This window comes from Perissodus microlepis, chromosome 17 (genome assembly GCF_051167445.1).
Source record: "Perissodus microlepis isolate ML-2025 ecotype Zambia chromosome 17, ASM5116744v1, whole genome shotgun sequence".
Lineage (NCBI taxonomy): Eukaryota > Metazoa > Chordata > Actinopteri > Cichliformes > Cichlidae > Perissodus > Perissodus microlepis.
Genome location: NC_140477.1, coordinates 4,461,673 through 4,482,690, shown reverse-complemented (window position 1 = coordinate 4,482,690; position 21,018 = coordinate 4,461,673). Strand labels below are relative to the sequence as shown.

Below are 21,018 nucleotides of genomic sequence, written 5' to 3'. Positions count from 1 at the left end.
GTTTTCAAGAAACTTAAAGATGTCCAGCTGCTTTTCTTTCCAAGCTCCTAAGATGATTGGACTAGAGTGAGAACAACAGAATGGAAGTGATGAAAAAAGCAGATTAGCAGCTTAAATACCCGGAAATGCAGGCAAAAGAGTGAATACTGCACTTTGTTTATTGCCCTTACATGTACTCTTTATTGTGTTAGACAGGTGACATAATACACATCCTACTTAATGCTAGACGTTGCAAAATGAAACTGAAGAGTTGCATTTTGCAACGTCTAGAGTTCCTGTGAACTCTAAACTCCACTGTGAGTGGAAATATCTTTCCAATTCCAGCCAACAAACAACAGTCATTATATCACAAATGATATGAATGAAGGCAGTCTGCGTGTGACTAAGACTTACTGGTTAATGTCTTTCCTAGCACGCCTTAAAATGGGCTGTCAGCTGCTCCAATCAATCCAGTCCAGGGACGAATTTGAAGGTGGGCAAGTGGGGGCCAACTGCCCCACTGCTGCCAACTTTTTTGTCCTTAAAATATTTGTAAAAGCCAACTGCTTGTTTGTCCAAAAGCTTCTTATAGTCTTTGTTTTCTTAGACGGGATGATACATTAAATAATTATAAGTATTTTGTGGATATTTTGTCGGTTCACTTTACATATAGGAGATTTTCACACACTTAACTGAAGAGATTTGTGCCACCCTGGCTAGACCTCTTGTCCCTCATTTGGCCTCCTATGTAGGATTTTCTAGATCCACCACTGGATTGCAATCACGCTTTATATCTCTAATATTTACATAATTTTTGGAATTTATCTTAATGATTTAGAAGGGAAGAGCTTAGCAAAACAGGCCACAACGAATTATGCAAACCATTTAAAGACTTAGCATTTGTGAATGCTGCTGGAAGAAGCCTCTGCACCTGCATCGCATTTAGTCCTAAGCTTTGGAAGGAAACTGTGCTTGCACCGAGAAGAGTGTTGGTGTGCCCTGTTCACTCTGCAGCTGGAAAAGTGTTGTATTCTGTTTCTCTATTAATGTATCCATATTTAGAATGAGACTTCTCCGTCTCAAGGCTCAGCCTGCCTGTGAAGTGGTTAGACCGGTGGAGACCCAGCGATGTCATTCTGATGGAGAGGCACTGAGCAAAAGGGTGAAATAGCAACACATCAGAACTCATTTGAAGTATACTCAGGTAAAAGTAGCTCTCAGTGGAAGCAGCTACTTGCTTACACTGCTAAATAAAAACTCACTTAAACATTACATATGCTGCAGGAAAATTATTCTATATTGCAAAAGCTTATTAAAACTCTATAACAGGCACAGAGCGCATGAACCTGAACACATCAGCTACAGTACGTGCCGTCTCTTTGCACTTTAAAAAAAAAAAACAATTAAAGCACATGAAGAAACTGTTCTATTTATACAAGAACGGTGGGAGTTCAGTGGGCGGAGCGGCCAAAGCATGTGTTTTGTTTTATTAGAGGCACGCAGTAATTATGCAACCTGCCCACATTCATATGAGTGGCGTGACGTCTGGAGAAAGTTTGATGTCCTGTGAGGGACGTGTGGGAGACGTTCAGGGTCATCTGGAGCCGTCCTGATGGCTTCACGTTTGCAAAAATGCAGCTTCGCCGTAAATAACGCACTGAACACCTGACTGTCCTCCTCTTTTTTAATTTTCTGAGGGATATTTAAATGAGATCCAACTTTAGCTCTGTCTCTGTGCCAGGTTGCTAAGCTACAGCCTGTGTCAGGAAGTGACAGGCGAACATAATTACGACCCTGGTTGACAGACATCGACCACAGTGTTCATTAGACATACTCAAGCATTAAGACATCAAGTCTTTTTAAAGGAGAAAATCCTGACACGACCTTTTGTATCAACTAATTACCACATTATCATTTGGTGAATAAGTATTTAGACAGTTAAAGACAAAGGAGTTGGCTCTGGTTTGATGTATGGACGGAGTTTTGTGGCACCATCATACAAAAATATTGCATTTTACTGTATTTTGTACAAATAAATATATAAAAGTGTTATAATGGGTTCACTGCCACACTTCTCAATTTCTTAGACGTGTCCTCGTCTGAATTCATGGTCTTGATGTTTTGCTCCGTTGCTGCTAATGAGCTGATTGTGTATGTCGAGTGTTGTTTCCTTGCAGTCAGCATTGTGATGTGCTCTCGCTCTGTCTCATTCTCTCTCCATGCTGCCCTCGCTTTGACTGACAGTGATATTAGCACCTTTTCTTCTCTCTGCCTCTCTTCAGCCTTCAATCATCGCATCTCTTCCTTTGACCTCAAGAGACGCTGGCAAAATAAAGCTATTTGTAGCGGGCAACAGGCGATGTGCAGGAAAATAGATACAAATGATTTGTACTACTCAGAAATATTCACCTGATTTGGAAACAATCAAATCGTAATGTGGAAAATGGTTTTGTCAGAAAACAATAGCTTAGGAAGCTGTTGAAGCTCAGGGAGGTTCAACAGCTTCAAGGTTCTCCATGAGGTTTAGGAGTGTGTTTATGGGACTTTCTGACCATTCTTCCAAAAGTGCATTTAAAAAAAAAAAAAAAAAAAAAGTCTGCCTTGTAGTCTCTCTAATTCATTCAAAGGTGTTCTATTGGGTTAAGGTAAATTTGGTCCAAAGAAGATCTGCCATCTTGGTTTGTTCTAGAGACTAGAAGCGACAAACAAGCCTGATTGTTCCACTGCCACGAATGTTATGTTATTGAAGCTGTTGTCAACAAGATCCCAACACCACAACCACGACATGACTTATATAGGAGTCAGTTCATCATACATCACTCATCCACACAGGGTGCAAAATGCCACAGCTCGTCTTGCTGGCACTCGAAAGTTTGAGCACATTTCCCCTATGTTAGCTTCACTTCACTGGCTGTCCATTCCTTTTAGGATTCATTTTTAAATTCTTTCACTTGCTTTTAAAGCCCTCCATGGCCTAGCCCAGGGGTCGGCAACCCGCGGCTCCGGTGCCGCATGCGGCTCTTTAGTCTTTATTTTGCGGCTCCGGGTGGTTTGGGAAAATAAATTATAAGTATTTAGCTGAAGTGTATTTTATTTGTGTTTAGTTCTTTTTTTTAACTTGTAGTTCTAAATTGGAAGATTATTGTGATTTTGAAATATAAAAATAAAATTATATCTTATTTTTTCATCGCTCAAAATAAGCGTCACACTCGCAGAAGCCGGTGTACCCGCCGAAACGCCGTGCATTTATCGAGACTTTCAACCCCAGGTAGGCCAATTATGGATCTTCGGATCCACATTATGTCAGCAGCTGTTCTCCACCGTGATGTTAAAAACAAACATCGCTCACGCCTCACAGATGGCAGCTTACAGTCCTGCGTAAAGATGAAAGTGACTTCGTACAGCCCCGATTTGCAGACGCTGTGCGCAGAGGTTCGGGACCATAAGTCTTATTGTAAACATATCACGGCAGACCCGACGATGTTTGCATGAACATGCTTTTCAGCATCTCTTTATTGACCACTTTTCACACACGGTTGCTGTACGCATACAGCCGGCTGTAGCTTTTCAACAGCAGAGAGAGCACAGACTTTAAGGCGGCGAGGCGTGATTGCGGGTGCCGCTCAGGTGCGTCCGACTCCCCTGCAGCGGCGCTGCAGACCACGCCCCGCCACACACATTAACCAGGTAAAATACATATTTAGGCAGAATTTTGCAAATATCTATTTTTTTAGCAGCATAGTGCTTTTTTTTTTTTCCAATTATTTTTTAAAAGTCAGGTCAAGGCTCCAAAAGCCCAAAGGCGATATAAGGGTGGCGGCTCACAACAGTTTTTGTTTGCTACATGGATCATTTTAGTTCAGCTGGGTGTCTTTCCTTTTGTTATATTTCTTTAAGAGTTCAAAATGTGTTAATTACATAAATAAAATGTAATTTTCTCTGTAGCACTTCATGGATTTCATAAGCAACACAACTTAGTTGCTCTGTGGATTCTTTTAAAAAGCAGTTAAAAACTATTCTGTTCAAACAAGCCTTTTGTTGATCTACGTATTTTATATTCTTTACATTATTTACATTTGATCTTTTACATTGTGTATAATGTCTATTGATTGTATTGTTTATTTTAATATTTGTGTACAGCACTTTGTGACTGCCTGTCTGTGAAAAGCGCTTAATAAATAAACTTTACTTACTTAAGTTGTTCACACAAAGCATAAAGGTAAAAAAAACAAAAAACAACCCAATATATACAGTGTTATCGTCATTTTAGATTTCAAAAAGTATTTGCGGCTCCCAGTGTTTTCTTTTGCGTGGAAACCGGGTCCAAGTGGCTCTTTGGGTGTTAAAGGTTGCTGACCCCTGGCCTAGCCCCATCTTATCTCTCTGAGCTGCAACAGCCTTATAGCCTACCCGCTCTCTCAGGTCAGCTGATCAGCTGCTCCTCACTGTACCCAGGACTGAGCGTAAACGTAGAGATCGTGCTGTTGCTGTAGCAGCTCCAAAACTGTGGAACGATCTCCCTTCAGAGATTAGACAGGCTTCTTCCCTACATGTTTTTAAATCACTCTTTACCCTGGCCTTTGACACCACGTGAGATCTTGGTTTTATTTTTAGTTTTATTTTAGTTGTTTTTAGTTGATTCTATGCTGTTTTATCTTGTTTTTTTAATATAGGGCTGTTTTTATGTATTATGTGTTTTATTTATTTATTTATGCTGTTTTCTGTTATTCTATTGTTTTTAACTTATTTTCTGTACAGCACTTTGGTTCTGTGCTGGGTATTTTACAGTGCTTTATAAATAAAATTGGATTGTATTGGATAGCCTCCACCGTGTTTTGGTTTTTTTGCCTCTTTTCACTAGCACCTACTCGGCTCAACTCAACTTGACTTGGTTTCGGTCATTTTTTGTCACAGCTCAGCAGCCTTTGTGTTTAAGGAAACTGACCCAAATACAGACACTGAAGGACACAAAAACAAGGCAAAGGCAAACAGGGGCAAGAGCTAACTGAAAACTAACTGGGAAAACTAAAAAACTAAGAAATCTGTGACAAGACTGAGGTAACTATGAAAAACTATGAAACAACTATAGCGACTACTAGGACATGATGTGGAGGGAAAATACACAGACGACCTGACTGAATGAAACACAGAGACTAAATATACACAGGAGTTGATCAGGGGAAGTGGAAACACATGGGGAAACAGCTGACACACAAGGGGACATAGAAACTAAACTAGAATAACACTCAACTAAATCCTAACTGATAACACCAACACAAGAAACAAAAATACAAATTCATGTTTCATGAAGGAGTCGCTGCCATGAGTCATTCAGTGATTCACTCTTTGACAAATCAGTGCCATGCAGCCTGCTGACATCACATTTTCAGCTCGAATCAGCTCGCTTGGAACCCTGGTCCACCGGGAACAAAACAAAAGTACCTGGGTACAGGTGTAAAAGAAAACCGTACTAGTAACAGTGTGAAAAGGTGTTTAGAGAGGGTTGTAGACACTTAGTAATGTATTGCTCTCCTGACCGTCTCCATACATACTAAAAACGATTTGAATAAAAAAAAACTCAAATTAGGATTCATGACTCCATAAAACCTGCCGATTCAACTCAAGAACTAGGAACAAATTATGCGTTTTTGATCATTTTTGCTATTTTTATTTATGTAGACACAAAACTGGTTCATCCCTTGAGTTAGGTCTTTTTTAAACTTGAATGACAACTCAAACTAATAAAAAAAAACAAACCCAAAAAACCAAACCAAAAATCCAAAACATTCCTTTGTAAATATTCAGGTACAAGTACTGCTGTTGAGGATTTAATGCTTCAGTAATGGATTAATATAACAATGGATAAGGGGAAGAATTTGTTGGATTGATGGTTTGCGACTAGATGAAAATAAGCTGGAGTCATCTGTTGTACTTTGTTCCAGAAGAGTTAAAAATCATCTCAATCCCAAGATGTAATCAATAAATACACTAATTTACGGTGGCCCTGAGAGGCCAAACGGACTGCAACTTAAGAAAACACCAGCAATAAGAAAAACGCTGGAAAAGCACACAAAGGAAATAGGAAAGAACAGATTTCCAAAAGCACGGACCAGTTGCAGGAACCAAAACATGGTAGGCGTGTTTTATCATGATTCATATAATACTGATGAGGGGTTTTTAGGCTAATAGTTAAGCTAACACACTTACCTCTCATCTTTTCTTTCCTCATAAAAACGATAGATCCTCCACTTCTTTTAAGTGTCTCCCAGTGCAATTCGTAGCATATTTCACAAGAGCATTTGGTTCCTGCAACTGGTCCGTCGGGTTATTGTCTCCCCAGAAACACTTCCCTTGTGCTTTTGGAAATCTGTTTTTTCCTATTTCCGTTGTGTTTTGTGTGCTTTTGCAGCGTTTTTCTGGTGTTTTCTTAAGCTGCAGTCCGTTTGGCCTCTCAGGGCCACCGTACTAATTAGCTGTATTTTGAAGTTCATTCAAAGCATAATCCCTTGATGAATAAGTAACACGATGAAAAATATACTGAAAAAATGTTTATCTTTTAATTTGGCCAGACTGTGGGCGCAACAGTAGCATTTAAACAGACGTCATTTCTTTGAATTCTTTCCGTCAATCTGGCTGTCCATCAGATTTTAACCTGTTAAATCAAAAACACTGATTTTTTTACCCTCTCATTTCATCTTTCACACATAAATATTGAAACTTCATCTGCGCTATATAATTTGACTTCACTTCATGCAGCCAACCCACAATTTCAGGCCTGATTTTTCCGCAGGCCAAATATGAAGCCAACTGAGTGAATTTGTTTTGCAAATATATGCAAATACGGTCTGTAATAAGGAGAATCCATCAGCTAATTTTGTCCGCTTTCTAAATTTACGAGTGCATTTATGGCTGGGGAATAGATGGGCCTACACCTGACATCTATCTCATATACACAAGAGGGTTGATGATGATTGAGTGGGGCATCTGTGGATAGCAGAGACGCCGTGTGCATGCTTGATTATATCTGTCACCATCAGCCAGCTTTATTATCAGCATAACGCTGACATATTTACAGTGGATGTCTTACTTTAATTTGCCCAAGACAAGCCATTTTAAAATGTCAGGGATGTGTGCAAGTGTCATCCATCTCTGTTGTACCTACAGGTATTCACTTTTTTGTTCTATGTCCTGCTCAGTCATTTCTCACAAGTCCCAGAATGCCTTTTAACAATCCCAAGAGGGAGGGAGAGCAGTTAATATGACAGCACACAGTGAGATATCGTCTGTCAGCTATGAACTTTTATTTTATCCATGATAATAAATTTTTATACTTGGTCTCACTTTTAAATTTTTTTTAAATTTATTTTTGCTTAAAAATGATGAACACTGATGTATGCTATGTGTCCATATGACACAATATTGTCTGCTCATCTGTACTGATTATTACTTTATAATTTCAGTGTTAACACCCTCTGTGCTGCTCCTCAAGGAGATAATTGGTAATGAATCTATTGTGATTGCTTTATCTGATAGAACATGCTGTTTACCAAAGCGGCAGACCAGAAGGTGACAGCCTGCCAATATACAGACTGTTATATGCCTGATAATCCTCCCAGCACAAATGCAAAGTTAATGGAGGTTTAAGTGAACGAATAATGTTAATCAGGCACAAGAATAGCAAAGTTGCCATGCAAACAGCAGCTCACATGTACATCCACGTGAATGCAAAGCGAATGCAGCGATTACATAGTTGTTGGATGGAAAGACAGTGAGCAAAGCTGGATGCTGACCTTAAATCCAGGTCAGCATCAGTGGATTTTGCTCCAAGACATGATAAACAGAGAAGTTTTTTGAAAAAGGGTCAAACAATGCTAAACTCTCTTGATGCTTTGAAGCTAATTTGTTTTTAGCCAATCAGGATTATTGTAGATTTTATTATTGTCTGTGCAACCAGCTACCAACAGATACCGCTTTAGAGATTTGTGAATGCAAAGTAGTCATGTAGTGTCTTTATAGTCAATATAAATGCAAACAAACAATATTGTGTTGTAGAAAAAGTTGCAGAATTTGTGCATCTTGCAAGGTACAAGTAGTTGCTATGCTACAGACACAGAGAAATGACTGGAGACTGCAGCACAACCAAAATGACGGAAACCATGTGAATAAATCCCCGTCTTCAAAGTGGTTGCTTTACTTTGTTGTTAGCAAAGAAATGAGATCAAGCTGACAATTAGATGCAGTTTATTTGTGGTAATACTATATTGAACTGCTGTTAATTGGTAAACATTGCAAATCTATTACTGTGTGTTGCAAACCTGTCACCATTTATGTACAAGAAATTCACATTAAACAGAAGTTCACATTAGCTATAACTTTATGAATTTGAAACAGGAATTCATAAAGTCAATGACAATTAGCTTTTATAGAGGAATCTAACCAATTGATTTCCAATTGGGAACCAGTGGAGTCAAGTCCCCTACTGCAAAGACAATCTAGTTTGCAATGTGTCTGCATTTATAAGTTAGACGCTTAAGCTCCAGCAATGCTTTATTGCTCTTCTTTCACCAGTGTATCTGATCAATAACTTATAGCTTAAGCCTAAAGCACTTCAACCTCTCAAGACTTTATTTTATTCTCTGTTCACCTTGGAAGTAGGTGACATTGTGCCACGAACCTCAGCTCTGTTTAAAAACCAGATGAAAACCTTCCTTGCTCAATTCAGTACTCTGAAATACTCTTTGTGCCCTCAGAGTGTTAACTAGTGAACATTAAAAGGGTTACAATGGCAGATGTGTGAGCCCTAAGACTTTTATTAGTGTAATGGGTGCAAAAAAGGAAAAAGAAAAACAATTCATATTTCATTTTAGTCATGAGTTTAGTCCATTTTTAGATATTCTTAACTGAGCTGAAATTTGGGTGTAAAAGCCAGGTTTAATGTAGGCACATCACCAAATCTTTTGTATTGATGGTGTTCTGATTGTTGATAAATAATAATAGAATGAAAAACAGTAGTGGTCCTAAGATTGAACCCTGAGGCACACCTTTGGTTGCACTTGTAGAGCTAGAAGTAACAATTTCTGTCTTTACATACTGAGCTGTGCTGGACCATTTTCAAACCATTTCAAACCATTTACTCAGACAGTCTGCATGGGCAAGTATTTTAATATTGTATGACATGTGTGCCAAAAGTCTTTGAAAGGTCAATTTAAAAGGACTGCAAGATTTGTTTTTTAAAAATACACATGGCACAAACACATTTGTATTACACTGCTTGTTGCCTGCAAGGTGATGAGCAGCTCGACCATGAAAATTACTGGAGAGTTACAGTTTTGATGGTGTCAGCTAGAAGGAAAGCCAGGCAGTACACACACATATGAAACCAGCAGTCATATTTATTTTGCAGTGAAGGTGCTGGAACACTGCATTCTCCTTCAGTGCCACTTTTCCCTAAAATTTCACACTGTTTCTCCAAGGTTAAGTAACATCTCTGTTAACAGTTTGAGGAGAATCACTCCTCCGGCTGTAAACAGCTGAGAGACAATCACTTCACAGCATAACTGCATAACCCCTCTGCTCTCTGAAGCTGACAATATCCGGAAACGCAAACAAAAACAAGCTGGATTGAAAGTGCTGGAAATCAGGGATCTCAGCACCTGTCAGAGTGCTTGCAGAGTTACTGGGTGCTGCTGAAGAACAACATCAACCCCCAGCAGATACAAACCGCACGGTTGTGTACTTCTGTGTGTCAGGGCATTGATGGTTTTGCTGATTGCCAGGTGAAAATACAAACTGAGAAACATTTTTTTCATTTTACAAGAAATAACTGCCACCAATCAGAAAGATGACTCAGTAATGGCAACTTTCAAAATAACATAAAAGTTCTTCATGTTCTGAAGCGGTGCCTAGTTCAAGATTAGTGGCCATGTGTCTGTGTGGTTTGTGTGTTTGTGGTGTGGGTAGACTTTCTTGTACTGTAATTATCCTGTCAGATGGAGCAAACCTGATATTAATCCTAACAGGCTAGGGCTGGAAAAACGACAACAGGGAAAAACACGGAGCAGAAATCCAAACATACAGTCATGTGAAAAAGTATACAAGTATACATACACATCATAACAAAAGCTAAACTAATTTCCCCTTGTGGGACATTAAAGAGTTTGAATTGAAATTGAATTGAATTGAAAAATCATCTGGGCCCTAGTAGGTCTTAGAGTTAGGTAAATACATGAACAACATATGAGACATTTAAAAACAATAACTTGTGAGTAATGGTTTTCTATATGACTTTATCAGTGTCTCACATAACTGTGGAGGAACTTTGGCCCACTGTTTTTCACAGCGTTATTTTAGTTCATGAAATGTTTGCGGGCTCCTAAGGTCCTACCACAACTTTTGGATTTGGATGCCACCTTGATTCTTTTCTTTTTCAGCTATTCTGTTGTAGGTTTGCTGTTGTACTTAGGATCATTGTCCTGTTGCATGAGCCAAATTCAGGAAAGCTTTAGGTCAGGGGTGGGGAACTCCAGGCCTCAAGGGCCGGTGTCCTGTAGGTTTTAGATCTCACCCTGGGTCAACACACCTGAATCAAATGATTAGTTCATTACCAGGCCTCTAGTGAACTTCAAGACATGTTGAGGAGGTCATTTAGCCATTCAGATCAGCTGTGTTGGATCAAGGACACATCTAAAACCTGCAGGACACTACCCTTGAGACCTGGAGTTCCCCCACCCCTGCTTTAGGTGTTGCACAGATTGAGCAGATTTGACTAGAACAGGGGTGGGCAATCTCAGTCCACGAGGGCCGGTGTCCCTGCAGGTTTTAGATCTGTCCTCGAACCAACACAGCTGATTTAAATGGCTAAATTAGCTCCTCAACATGTCCTGAAGTTCTCCAGAGGCCTGGTAACGAACTAATCATGTGATTCAGGTGTGTTGACCCAAGGTGAGATCTAAAACCTGCAGGACACCGGCCCTTGTGGACTGAGATTGCCCACCCCTGGACTAGAATATGTTTTTGGTAAAGTAAATGCCTGCAAAGTACCCAGGTCCTTTGGCCGCAGAACAAGCCCCAATCATTACCCCTCCACCACCGTGATTGACAGTTGGTGTGAGACATTTGTGCAGACATGCTGTGTTTGGTTTTCACCAAACACGGTGCTGTGCAATATGGCAAAACATCTCCACTTTGGTCTAATCTGTTCAAAGGACAGTGTTTCAGAAGTATTGTGGTTAGTCAGATGCAACATAACAAATCTATTTAAATATGCCAAGTGTTGGAGAGATCCTAATTTGAAGAGGCAGACTGTTCCAAACTTTAGGCGCAGCAATCGCAAAGGTCCGGTCTCCTCTGTGTTCTAGTCTGCTTCTAGGAACAATCAGAATCAGCTGACCTAAGAGTTCTAACATTAGTGTAACATACAGACGATTTGTCACAATAAAGGTGATTCTAATTCTCTTGTGTTTTTTGCAATTTCTCTGAGCATTGCTGGCCTGCAAAACTTCTACTTGTATAGAGGTGGTCACACTTGCTGATGATCAGCTAATCACCTGCATTTGATTGGGATTGGTAGCATCTGGCTGAATTCCTATAGAAGCATAAAGTTCGCTTTTAGTTTTTCACCCACTACTTCTGCATTCAGTATATCTTTTACTAAATGAACGGTCTAATATGGGATGTTGTTGTTAACGTGAGGCTGTATTTACCTGAATCTGCCGAGGACTACGTTATTTTTTTAAATAATACTTTGATATGTAAAACCTCTGAACAGAGAGAAGGCATGCTTTCTTTTCCATAATTGTGGGGTAAAAGGAGAAAAAAAATTGACTTTTAACCTTTGACTGGCTCAGAGGGGAAAAAAACAACTCACAAAATGTCGTTTAATATGAATATTTATTTAAAAATCAATAGTTCAATACAGAAATAGTCATCTGTTATATGTATTATCAGACAGTCAGTACTTCAACCATGCTTTCTCTGATTAATCACGGTCTGAAAAAAGTACAAGAATTTTTTTTTTCCATTATTGAGCTTGTGCAAAGAAAACACACTAGAAAGCAATAGAAACACTGACACAAAGTAGATAACGATCAGTTCCTTTGAACAGTTCATTTTCCAGAAGAAGGCATCGCACAATTCCAAAAAGATCAGTCAAAGATTTAAGGCCATTTTGTACAGTTAATTTTCATATAGATTCGTATATTTCAAAACACTCAGTTTTCAACAAAAGGAACTGGTGCATCCTTTGTAAAACTGTACATGCAAACATAGTGCACATTATTAAGAAGATATGATGAGCATACGATACATTATTTGGATATCTTTAGTAAACAAAGATCTTACGTGTGTTAACACCTCACATGATCTAATAAAACACGCTTAGAAAAGGCGCCTCACAGGCACACGCACGCACACACACAAACACACGCTCACGTTCGCGCAGTGTACATCAAATGTGTTCACACATATACACACTTGTGGCTTCATGAGGCTTGTCAAAGTTAGTGAGCCGTGTAAAACTGTATGGAAGCTGAGAAAGGTCTGAAAATATGATCCTTACTTACATATTATTCCACAGTAAGAAACTAAAAAGTAGTAGTGCTTAATTTGAAATATTGGAATTTGAATGGATTGAATTTGGGTTTAATTAGTTTTCTGTTTTTTCAAAGTCTAGCAAGAAAATTTCAAGTTTTCCAATTTCCAGAGCTTCAAATTCAATTTTACATTCAAGTGTCTGTGTTTCAAACCTGGTTTGATTTTAAAAAGTTGAAAGTTTCTATCCTGAATTTCACTAAACCAGGTCCAGCAACTTTTTGTTGGGTTTTGTTGTTTGTTCATCAGTAAACAAACAACGAGAAAAATGGCCTAAAATCCTAAAATCAGAGAAAAAAAACAAGTTTAACTATAAATGAGGAATTTAAATGACACAATTACCTGATTTTCACAACATTTTAGATTATGGTGACAACATCAAGTATTTAAATCAGCACATAATTGACAATTTAGCCCTGATTAGCTGGTCTTCTCATGAAATTTGGTGAAATTAAAATTAGGGAACAGATGTATTTTCCAACCTGGAAAGTTTTTAATGATGAACGTGTGACTACAAGAGGTAGTTTGTTGTTCAAATAGCATGGGTTTAAATCTGGGCAGCCAACTGAAATTGGGATTAAAGCCAAGCTGTTGTTGTAGTCTGCAAACAATTCAAGTTGTAGTTTACATCCATGTGTGTCCAGACTCATATTATGTACAGCCTGTAGCATATCTGCAAGGAATCTAACAGGTGGGCAACTTCTATTAGGATCATCAAATCAGTATCTGACTCATCATCTCCCTGTTTGGCACTGAATAATGGTCAAAAGTGTTTTTGCTAGAAAACATTATATCACAATAAAGTTGACTTTTGACACTTTGGATATAAAAAATTATAATTTATTCCCATTACACAACATTTGTTGTTGGTGGTATTTTTTAAGTATGAATTATATGGCCAAAAGTGTATTCACAGGTCACAGTGTGTTTGACCTTTAACCATGCAGTTCCACCTGAAGTCCAAGCGGATGTTTGTGTGGAATTTAAAGAAGCAATGTTGTTGTTTTTTTAAAATTGATTGGTCCACAGCTGTCACCAGAGACAAGGCAAAAAAAAAGAAAGAAAAAAAGAATGGAAATATATAAATGACCTGTTGAAAAGGTTTATTCACATTTGCCTCTCTATCACTCCTTCTAGGTTAGATTTTTAAACCGTAGTGTTTCAACTACTGATGAAAAGCTGTATTTATAGGCAGTCCTGGTATTTGCAAAGAGCGTTTCTCGCTCTAGTAGTTCAGGGAACTTCTGTCTTTTCAGCAAACGGCTATAGCAAACAAATTCTATCTGCTCCAACAGCTTAGTCTGGGATTTTGCAATGTATCATGCTGTGATGACCTTGAGGTCCACCTAGGGTTTGATCAGGTGCTAACTATGTCTCTGTTTGCTCTGCAGGGACTGATTAGGTGACATGGAGCGAGCATAGAGGTGCCCTGTCTAGGCAATGAGCTCTTAATGTTGAATTATTATGCTTATTTATGTTTTCAACTGAGCAGTTGGCCACAAGAAGCCTAAACCAGTACACACACATTCATTTGATAAATTCAGCGAAATTGAGTTTCTGCTACGGTGACAATACATGGGGAAGACTGTAAAAAAGAAAGAGAAATGTGAGAATGCAATAAGAAATGCAGCAATGTACAGTCCAGTCTCACAGCAAAATGTAAAATTGTCACAAAAAATAGTTTGTTCATGTTCCTAGACACAAACTATTGTCTTTTGGGTTTTTTGGGGTTTTTTTGAGTGATAAACTGTATGAATTATGTAACTCTTTTGTGCCTGCAGCACCTGTGGTTCAGACAACGTAGTAACAATTGTATTTTAATGCAAACTCGTTTGCCTTTTAAAATTGGTAAATGAAAATTTTTTTGTATATATGTCACTGGATACAAAAATTATATTGTGAAAAGTCCTGTTGGGGAATATGAAACAACCGTAAAATTAGTATCCAGAAACACAAATCAAAAGAATTTGTGACTATTTCTCAAAATACCGTGAGGCTGCGGTGCAATGTAAAGTATTCCAAAGTATGTAAAAAATTCCAGTTACAATTTTTTATTTACTTATTTTTTAGTGTTGCTTTCATGGTTACTCCTTTTTACAAGGAGATGGAGATAGCACATGAATATTAAAATGTTGCATTCCCACTTAATTTAAATATTGTATCTACTGTTGTTTTAAAAGGTTATTTCAATCGGCATCCATATCTCAATCCAAATCTCCGCATTCACACACACTTGTGACAAAAATAGAAGACTTTAAATTGGAAACTTGTCGAAACGGTGAATACAACTCGCATGCGTCATCCTCGTTCATATGATTAGCACATATAAATACACATCGTAAAAACAAAGCTGTATCAAAGCTAAAAGTGTAATAAAAATGCACTCAAGTACAAACACACTACAACCACGCAAAGAAAAAATATAGGGAAAATGTGTTTTTCTCTGCATTTTTGACCACTGGGCTCTTTTTGCTCAAACAGTATTTTGTTTGAGAGCAGCTGCTGTTGTTTTACACATTGGGCAGGAATATGTGACAACACAATGAGACAAAACCCCTGGGCACGTGCGCATCCTACTGCCAAGGCAGTTTGTAGCGGAAAGACAGACACAGAGAGACAGGGTAGCCATGTTTCCATTCAACTCTCAAGTAGTGCTACATAAACAGCCAAAAAGCTCTTCATTGAGCTTGGATGGAGGATTGAAGTAAAATATAATAGGGCCAGAAAATGTAAAAACCGAATATGTAACTAATATTAGCCACATTTTAATTTTTTGTTGACTTCACAGTCATGCTAACAGCATCATTCTTTTAAAATGCTAACATTAAGGCTGCTAGCATGTTCACAACGATAATGCTAGCATGCTAATGGCCAGCAATTAAGCTATTTGCGATGCTCACTGCCTTGGCGTGTAAGCATATTAACAGTCACTAATTGGTGGTAAATATAAATTGTTTTTAATGATACTTTTTCTTTTTCTTGTGACTTTAAATGTATAACAACGTTACACATTAATATGGGAGTTTTCAATCTTTATCAAAGATGTGTGCTAGCTAACCAACTGTGCTGTTCCTTGAGTATTTAGCTTACATTTCTTTAGGATGAACAGAGAGTCTAGGTTTTTTAAATAATTTCCAGTCAAGTTGAATCCTGTATGAAGGTCATTATAGTACTTGAACAAAAAAAAAATAAAAAATAAAAAATAACTAAATAAAACCCTTCTTATTTCCAATTAGCATAAAATTCTGTTTTTTCAATTAAACTAGCTAAAAAAAAGGCTGGATGGAAAGACAGCTAAAAGTGACAAATGTAGAAAAGAAAGGATTGAGAGAGATGGACAGGTAAGGCTGAAGAAGACAGACGAATGAAGATACTGGCAGACAGACACTCATCCCCCACAGACAGACAGATGGATAAAAGAGGTAGTGCAGGGCCACTATATGCATGCAGTTGACTGAGGCTACACTCATGCAAAAGTTTAATACAAACACTAGAATACAGTACGGTACAGTACAGCACAGTACAGTACGGTACAGAAGGGCTACCAGGACCTGCACTGCTGCTACCTGACATGGATGCCAGGAGAGAGAAAGAAAGAGAGTATTACAAGCTTCATATTGAAACTATATAAAAGTATCAACAGTAAAAATCCTCGTTAGCATTTACTGTAAACAATGAGTGATTTGGAGAGAAAGAGAAAGAAAGAAGAAGTTCTATATGTCCAGTTATTTACAAGTGAAATTACTGCTCATTTAAGATCAAGTAACTCCTTCATTTGTCTGGAGACATTCTCTTTAAAAAGTAAGATCAGCCGTTTTATAGTGCTTTCCTTCCTTCCTTTCTTATTTCTGCCACAATTTGAATCGAGACTCTCTGAACTTTCTCCAAAATCTTTCCAAGCATAAAATAAGCAGGTAAAAAAAAAAAAAATCCAAACAATAACAGGAATGCTTGACAGTGGAAGTAAACAGACTCTCATCTTCTTTTCCTGCCCTCAAAAGCGTCACTCTCCTGGCCCGGCATGCAGCTTTCTGAACACATGAAAGACCACTGTGATCCACAACCACAAGGCATGGAGAGCGGCTTTAAGGAAATGGAAGTATTTCGCGTGACAAGTTCAGCGAACCCCTGACTCCAAAACCTTTTTCCAGCCTTGCTCCTCAGATCTGGGTTTGGATGGGTTGCCCAGGTGGTGTGTACGGAGGCGGCGCCGGTGAAGGCTTTATCCCGCGCGTCCGCATGTAGGAGAGGAACTGGTCTGGAATCTCAGCCAAGACATCTTTGGCGAGCCGGGCCATGCTTAGGATGTGGTTCCCCGTACGATCGATGTAGTCCCTGAACGGGACAAACTGAAAGGTAAGAGGAGAGAGATGTTAAAAAAAGCAGCAGAAAACAGATGTTGGGACAGGAGTTAGTTTGAAGAACAATGCGAAATCAATCATATATAGGTTTTATAGGCACTGCAGGCTTGTCAGGCAATTTCCTCTTGCATGATTCTGCGCGTCATAGCCATAAACTCTTAGCTAGCTAGCCAGCTAAGTCAGCATCATAGCCAGTGTAAAAGGTGAACAAATTTTGAAGCTTTGCCATTAGCACTTTAAAAATATTACAGTTATCGTTAACCAAGCAGAGCTGATTATTTCCTTATTGATTGTTGGTCCTGTTGTAATTGAATGTAACCCTACCAAATAAATGACTACTATCTGCTTTCCATGTGGTTTTACTGTATTTGATGTTGTTCTGCACTGAAACTGACCAGTTAGTCACGTGACTAGGGATGGGTAGTAACCAGACCGAAAAGCAGCGCACATTTCGGTGCTTTATTTCGGTGCTTTTTTTTCCTGAGCTGTGATACACTTTAGATTCTAGCCAATCATTTTACGTTTCCGAGGATAGTAGGCGGGTCCAGGTACGTACGTTCTTTTAGAGCAGAGCTACAGATTAAAATGCCCAAGGCGAAGCGGTCAAAGTCTGGCTGTACTTCACAGCAAAATATGCAAACTCAGCAGCCTGCAACAAGTGCTTAAAGCTGATACTGTGATACTGTCAAAGGAGGTAACACCTCAAATCCGATGAAACACCTGGCAACGCATAGCGGTTTTTTTAAAAGCCGAGAAAAGTTTGTGTTTTTTCCATTGATTAAGCACTGCTTCCAGCCAAGAGTGATACCATATATGCCCCATAGCTGCAGAAAAGGCTAACATTGTTATCTTTTTACAAAAAAACAGCTGAACATGAGAGGTTTTTGGACCAATTTTGTGTTCTCCATTCTTTAAGCACCGGCACCGTTTCAAAAGTACCGGTTTGGCACCGGTATCGGATAAAACCTAAACGATACCCATCCCTACACGTGACCAGAGCTCAAACATCTGTCTGTCGCTTCTAAGACTTTCTGAAGAAAAGCAGTCATAGAAAGTTCTGTCTGGATGAACAAAACTTGCACTTTTGTCATTTCAGGCAATAAAACAGCTGGAAGCTAGAAAGCTTTTACCGAAAACGCTGCTTCCAAAATAACTTTATGGAAGTAGGACCGGCCAACTGATAGGACTTACAGAGGTGAAGATATCGGTGAAATGTGTGGAAAGACAGTTGGGTTTGGTAAAGAGGGGGAAAATGAGAGAAGTCACAGAGAGGATAGACGGCAATAAGGAAGAAAAGCGCAGATGGAGAAGAGACTGGGTGAAAGGAAGAGAAAGGGGGGTGAGAAAGAAGGAGGGTGAAATATGATGGGGTGGAGGCGGGAGCAGTGGGAAGAGCCACACAAACAAACGAAGAAAATGAAGAATTTGAATTAAGTAATACTATTCATCTGCTTTTTGTTACAAGTGGGAGATGTACTTGTGAACTGCAAGATTATTTTTGTAAAAGTACAGCTGTACAGCTCACCAGGCTAGCAGCTGCCTGCGAGAAGAATCTAGCCTAATTAAGACGCTGCAGAATCGCCCGGGCGGCTGAAACTCTGGCGTGTAGCTGTGCGGCGATCGGGCTACAGCAAATGTAAAGGTTTCGCCTCAACTGGGGTAAAGAAAAGTCCGAATCTGTAACATCACCTAGCTGAGCAGAACATGTAGAAAGACGAAATGTGCATATTTTCATCCAATTTTTCATTTTTTTTCCTGAGACTTTTGGTAATAGAGTCTCCTGACACGGTTTGGGGCTGCTGGAGTGAGAAATTGAGCAGTTGGAAGCTTTGAGATAAGGCGAAAATACAAGCCAGCAGCTACATAACAAGCACCAGTTAGCTCTAGGAAAAGTCAGGGATTACTGGGATCAAATATTAGGCTGCATAATTTATAGTGGTGCTGAAAACATACGTGTATCCTAAAACACCAGTCACCGTATGATCACTGAAGTTGTTTCACTTTGCTTAAATAAATCTTGTAAATCTCTCTCATAATGTCCCTCCAATGGAAGACAAAGTCACTTTTTATTTTTACTTAATGAGATGTTGTCACCTGCAATCACAAGATCACAAATGGAGACAATTTGTGCTGGAAACACTTGCTGCAGAAGTTAAGCTTCACCATGACACTTGGGGTTATTAGCTTTCTGATAATGAGATCCTGCAGGCTGAGCTGGTGTAATGTTCCCGTACAGAAACTTAGTTTTTCACTGCCACCAGGTCTTTTTCTGCATGGAGCGCTTGTATATGTGTGTGCTTGAGCTTGTTAAAAAAAACCTAACTAATGAGCGTGGCTCTGAGGGAGGGTGCGAGAAATAAGACTATCACGGCGGCGGCATAAAGGTCACGGAGGAGGAAAACGTGACTTATCCGTGTTACAATCAAACAAGTGGTTTGCTGTGAATGTTCGCTTTTCTTCTACTTCTTTTAGTTCAGTGCTAAGATTAAAGCTGCTTTGGGATTACCTGCAACCGTGAAGTGATCCCCTGCAGCAACACAAACAGGAATACAAATAAAAGGGAAGGCAACGAACGCCTGGCTGAACTGGATGATTGAAGGGATGGGTGAACTAATACTGCATGAAGTACGACTGTCACTTTATACATTAAAGGCACGTCTATGTGGCTGCTTTGCTAACCTAAATGACCTTTTAAGAATAAAGAACTTAAGCACACAGGTAGCCGCTGTTGTGGCTATGCCGAAGCCACATGGGGAAAATTCTGATCTTTCTGCGCTGCACAGGTCCATCTTACATGGCTGCCTGCAGACCCCACAATGCCCTAGGCTTTTTAAAATGGGCATTAAGCCAGGGGTTAGAGCTGAGGTTCACTGTTCATTCACTTTAATGAGGAAGTGAGACTGAGTAAAAGATGGAGGGGATGGCGATTTGGCTCTTCACTGTTACTGGGGAGCCTGCCATTATCTTTCTATGTGTGTGTGTGTGTGTGTGTGTGTGTGTGTGTGTGTGTGTGTGTGTGTGTGTGTGTGTGTGTGTGTGTGTGTCTCTATTGCCATCTGGGGTCTGGTGCACCACATGGTTGGTTCTGTCTGCTCATACCTCCCAGGCCCAATAAAAATGCATAGGCCCTGAGTTTGGCTGGAACTGGAATTTTGTTGGGAATGTGCATTGCTAAAACATCAGCTAATAGGGGTCTTCAGGTGGGTCCCACTTAATTACCTAATTTGAGCACTTGATTTGTCAGGTGTAAATGAAGCACCTCGTAGCACAGGTATTGTTTCAGCACACACAGTTTGTACAGTTAAATCCATAACTTGTTTTGGATTTAACTGTCTTGTCTTCCTTCTCTCACCCCAACTGGTCGCAGCAGATGGCCCCGCCCCTCCCTGAGCCTGGTTCTAGCGGAGGTTTCTTCCTGTTAAAAGGGAGTTTTTCCTTCCCACTGTCGCCAAAGTGCTTGCTCATAGGGGTTATATGATTGTTGGGTTGTTCTCTGTATGTATTATTGTAGGCTCTACCTTACAATATAAAGCGCCTTGATGCAACTGTTGTTGTGATTGGCGCTGTATAAATAAAATTGAATTGAATTGAATTGTCTCGTGGGCAGTGCTGCTCCGTGAGGAGTGGGTGGGTGTTGGAGGTCTCATCCCAGGAATGTGCCTGTCTCGTGGGGAGGGCTGCTCCACGAGGATGGGGCTGGCTCACACCAATTTGACTCAACTGCACTTTCCAATTAATATTCACAGGCTTTATTTAAAAACAATCATTTGGCATGCAATCCCAGTGAGGGAACACCCGTATGACCTCCATTTAATACCCTTAAGACGTCTGTATACTCACTTTAAATATATTGTCACAGCAAAGACGTCAGAACACAGAATGGACCGAAAACGCAGACCCAAGACAGTGACACAGGTTAGTGTAATGAGGATGAGTAACGATTTAAGAGACTGAAGGCAGACCTCACCTGAACAATGTCCCTCTCGGCGTATCTTCCTCTAGAAGAGATTCTGACTTCATCACCGTCTAATTCAACCATGGCTGTAAAGATTAAAGACAAAACTAAGCTGGCAGCAGTTTTTACTACAAA

General features: G+C 39.5%; 1 protein-coding gene across 1 annotated transcript in view; it reads right to left on the bottom strand.

Moving 5' to 3' along the window:
- Window positions 1–11,849: 11,849 nt before the first annotated feature.
- Window positions 11,850–21,018, bottom strand: part of LOC146369076 (copine-8) — a 103,134-nt gene continuing 93,965 nt past the window's right edge. The window contains exons 19-20 of the mRNA XM_084909223.1: window positions 20,896–20,969; window positions 11,850–16,916 (exon numbers count right to left, since the gene is read on the bottom strand). Of these exons, the coding sequence (XP_084765349.1) occupies window positions 16,728–16,916; window positions 20,896–20,969 (263 nt within the window). The 3' untranslated portion in view covers window positions 11,850–16,727. The remainder of the gene's footprint in view (window positions 16,917–20,895; window positions 20,970–21,018) is intronic.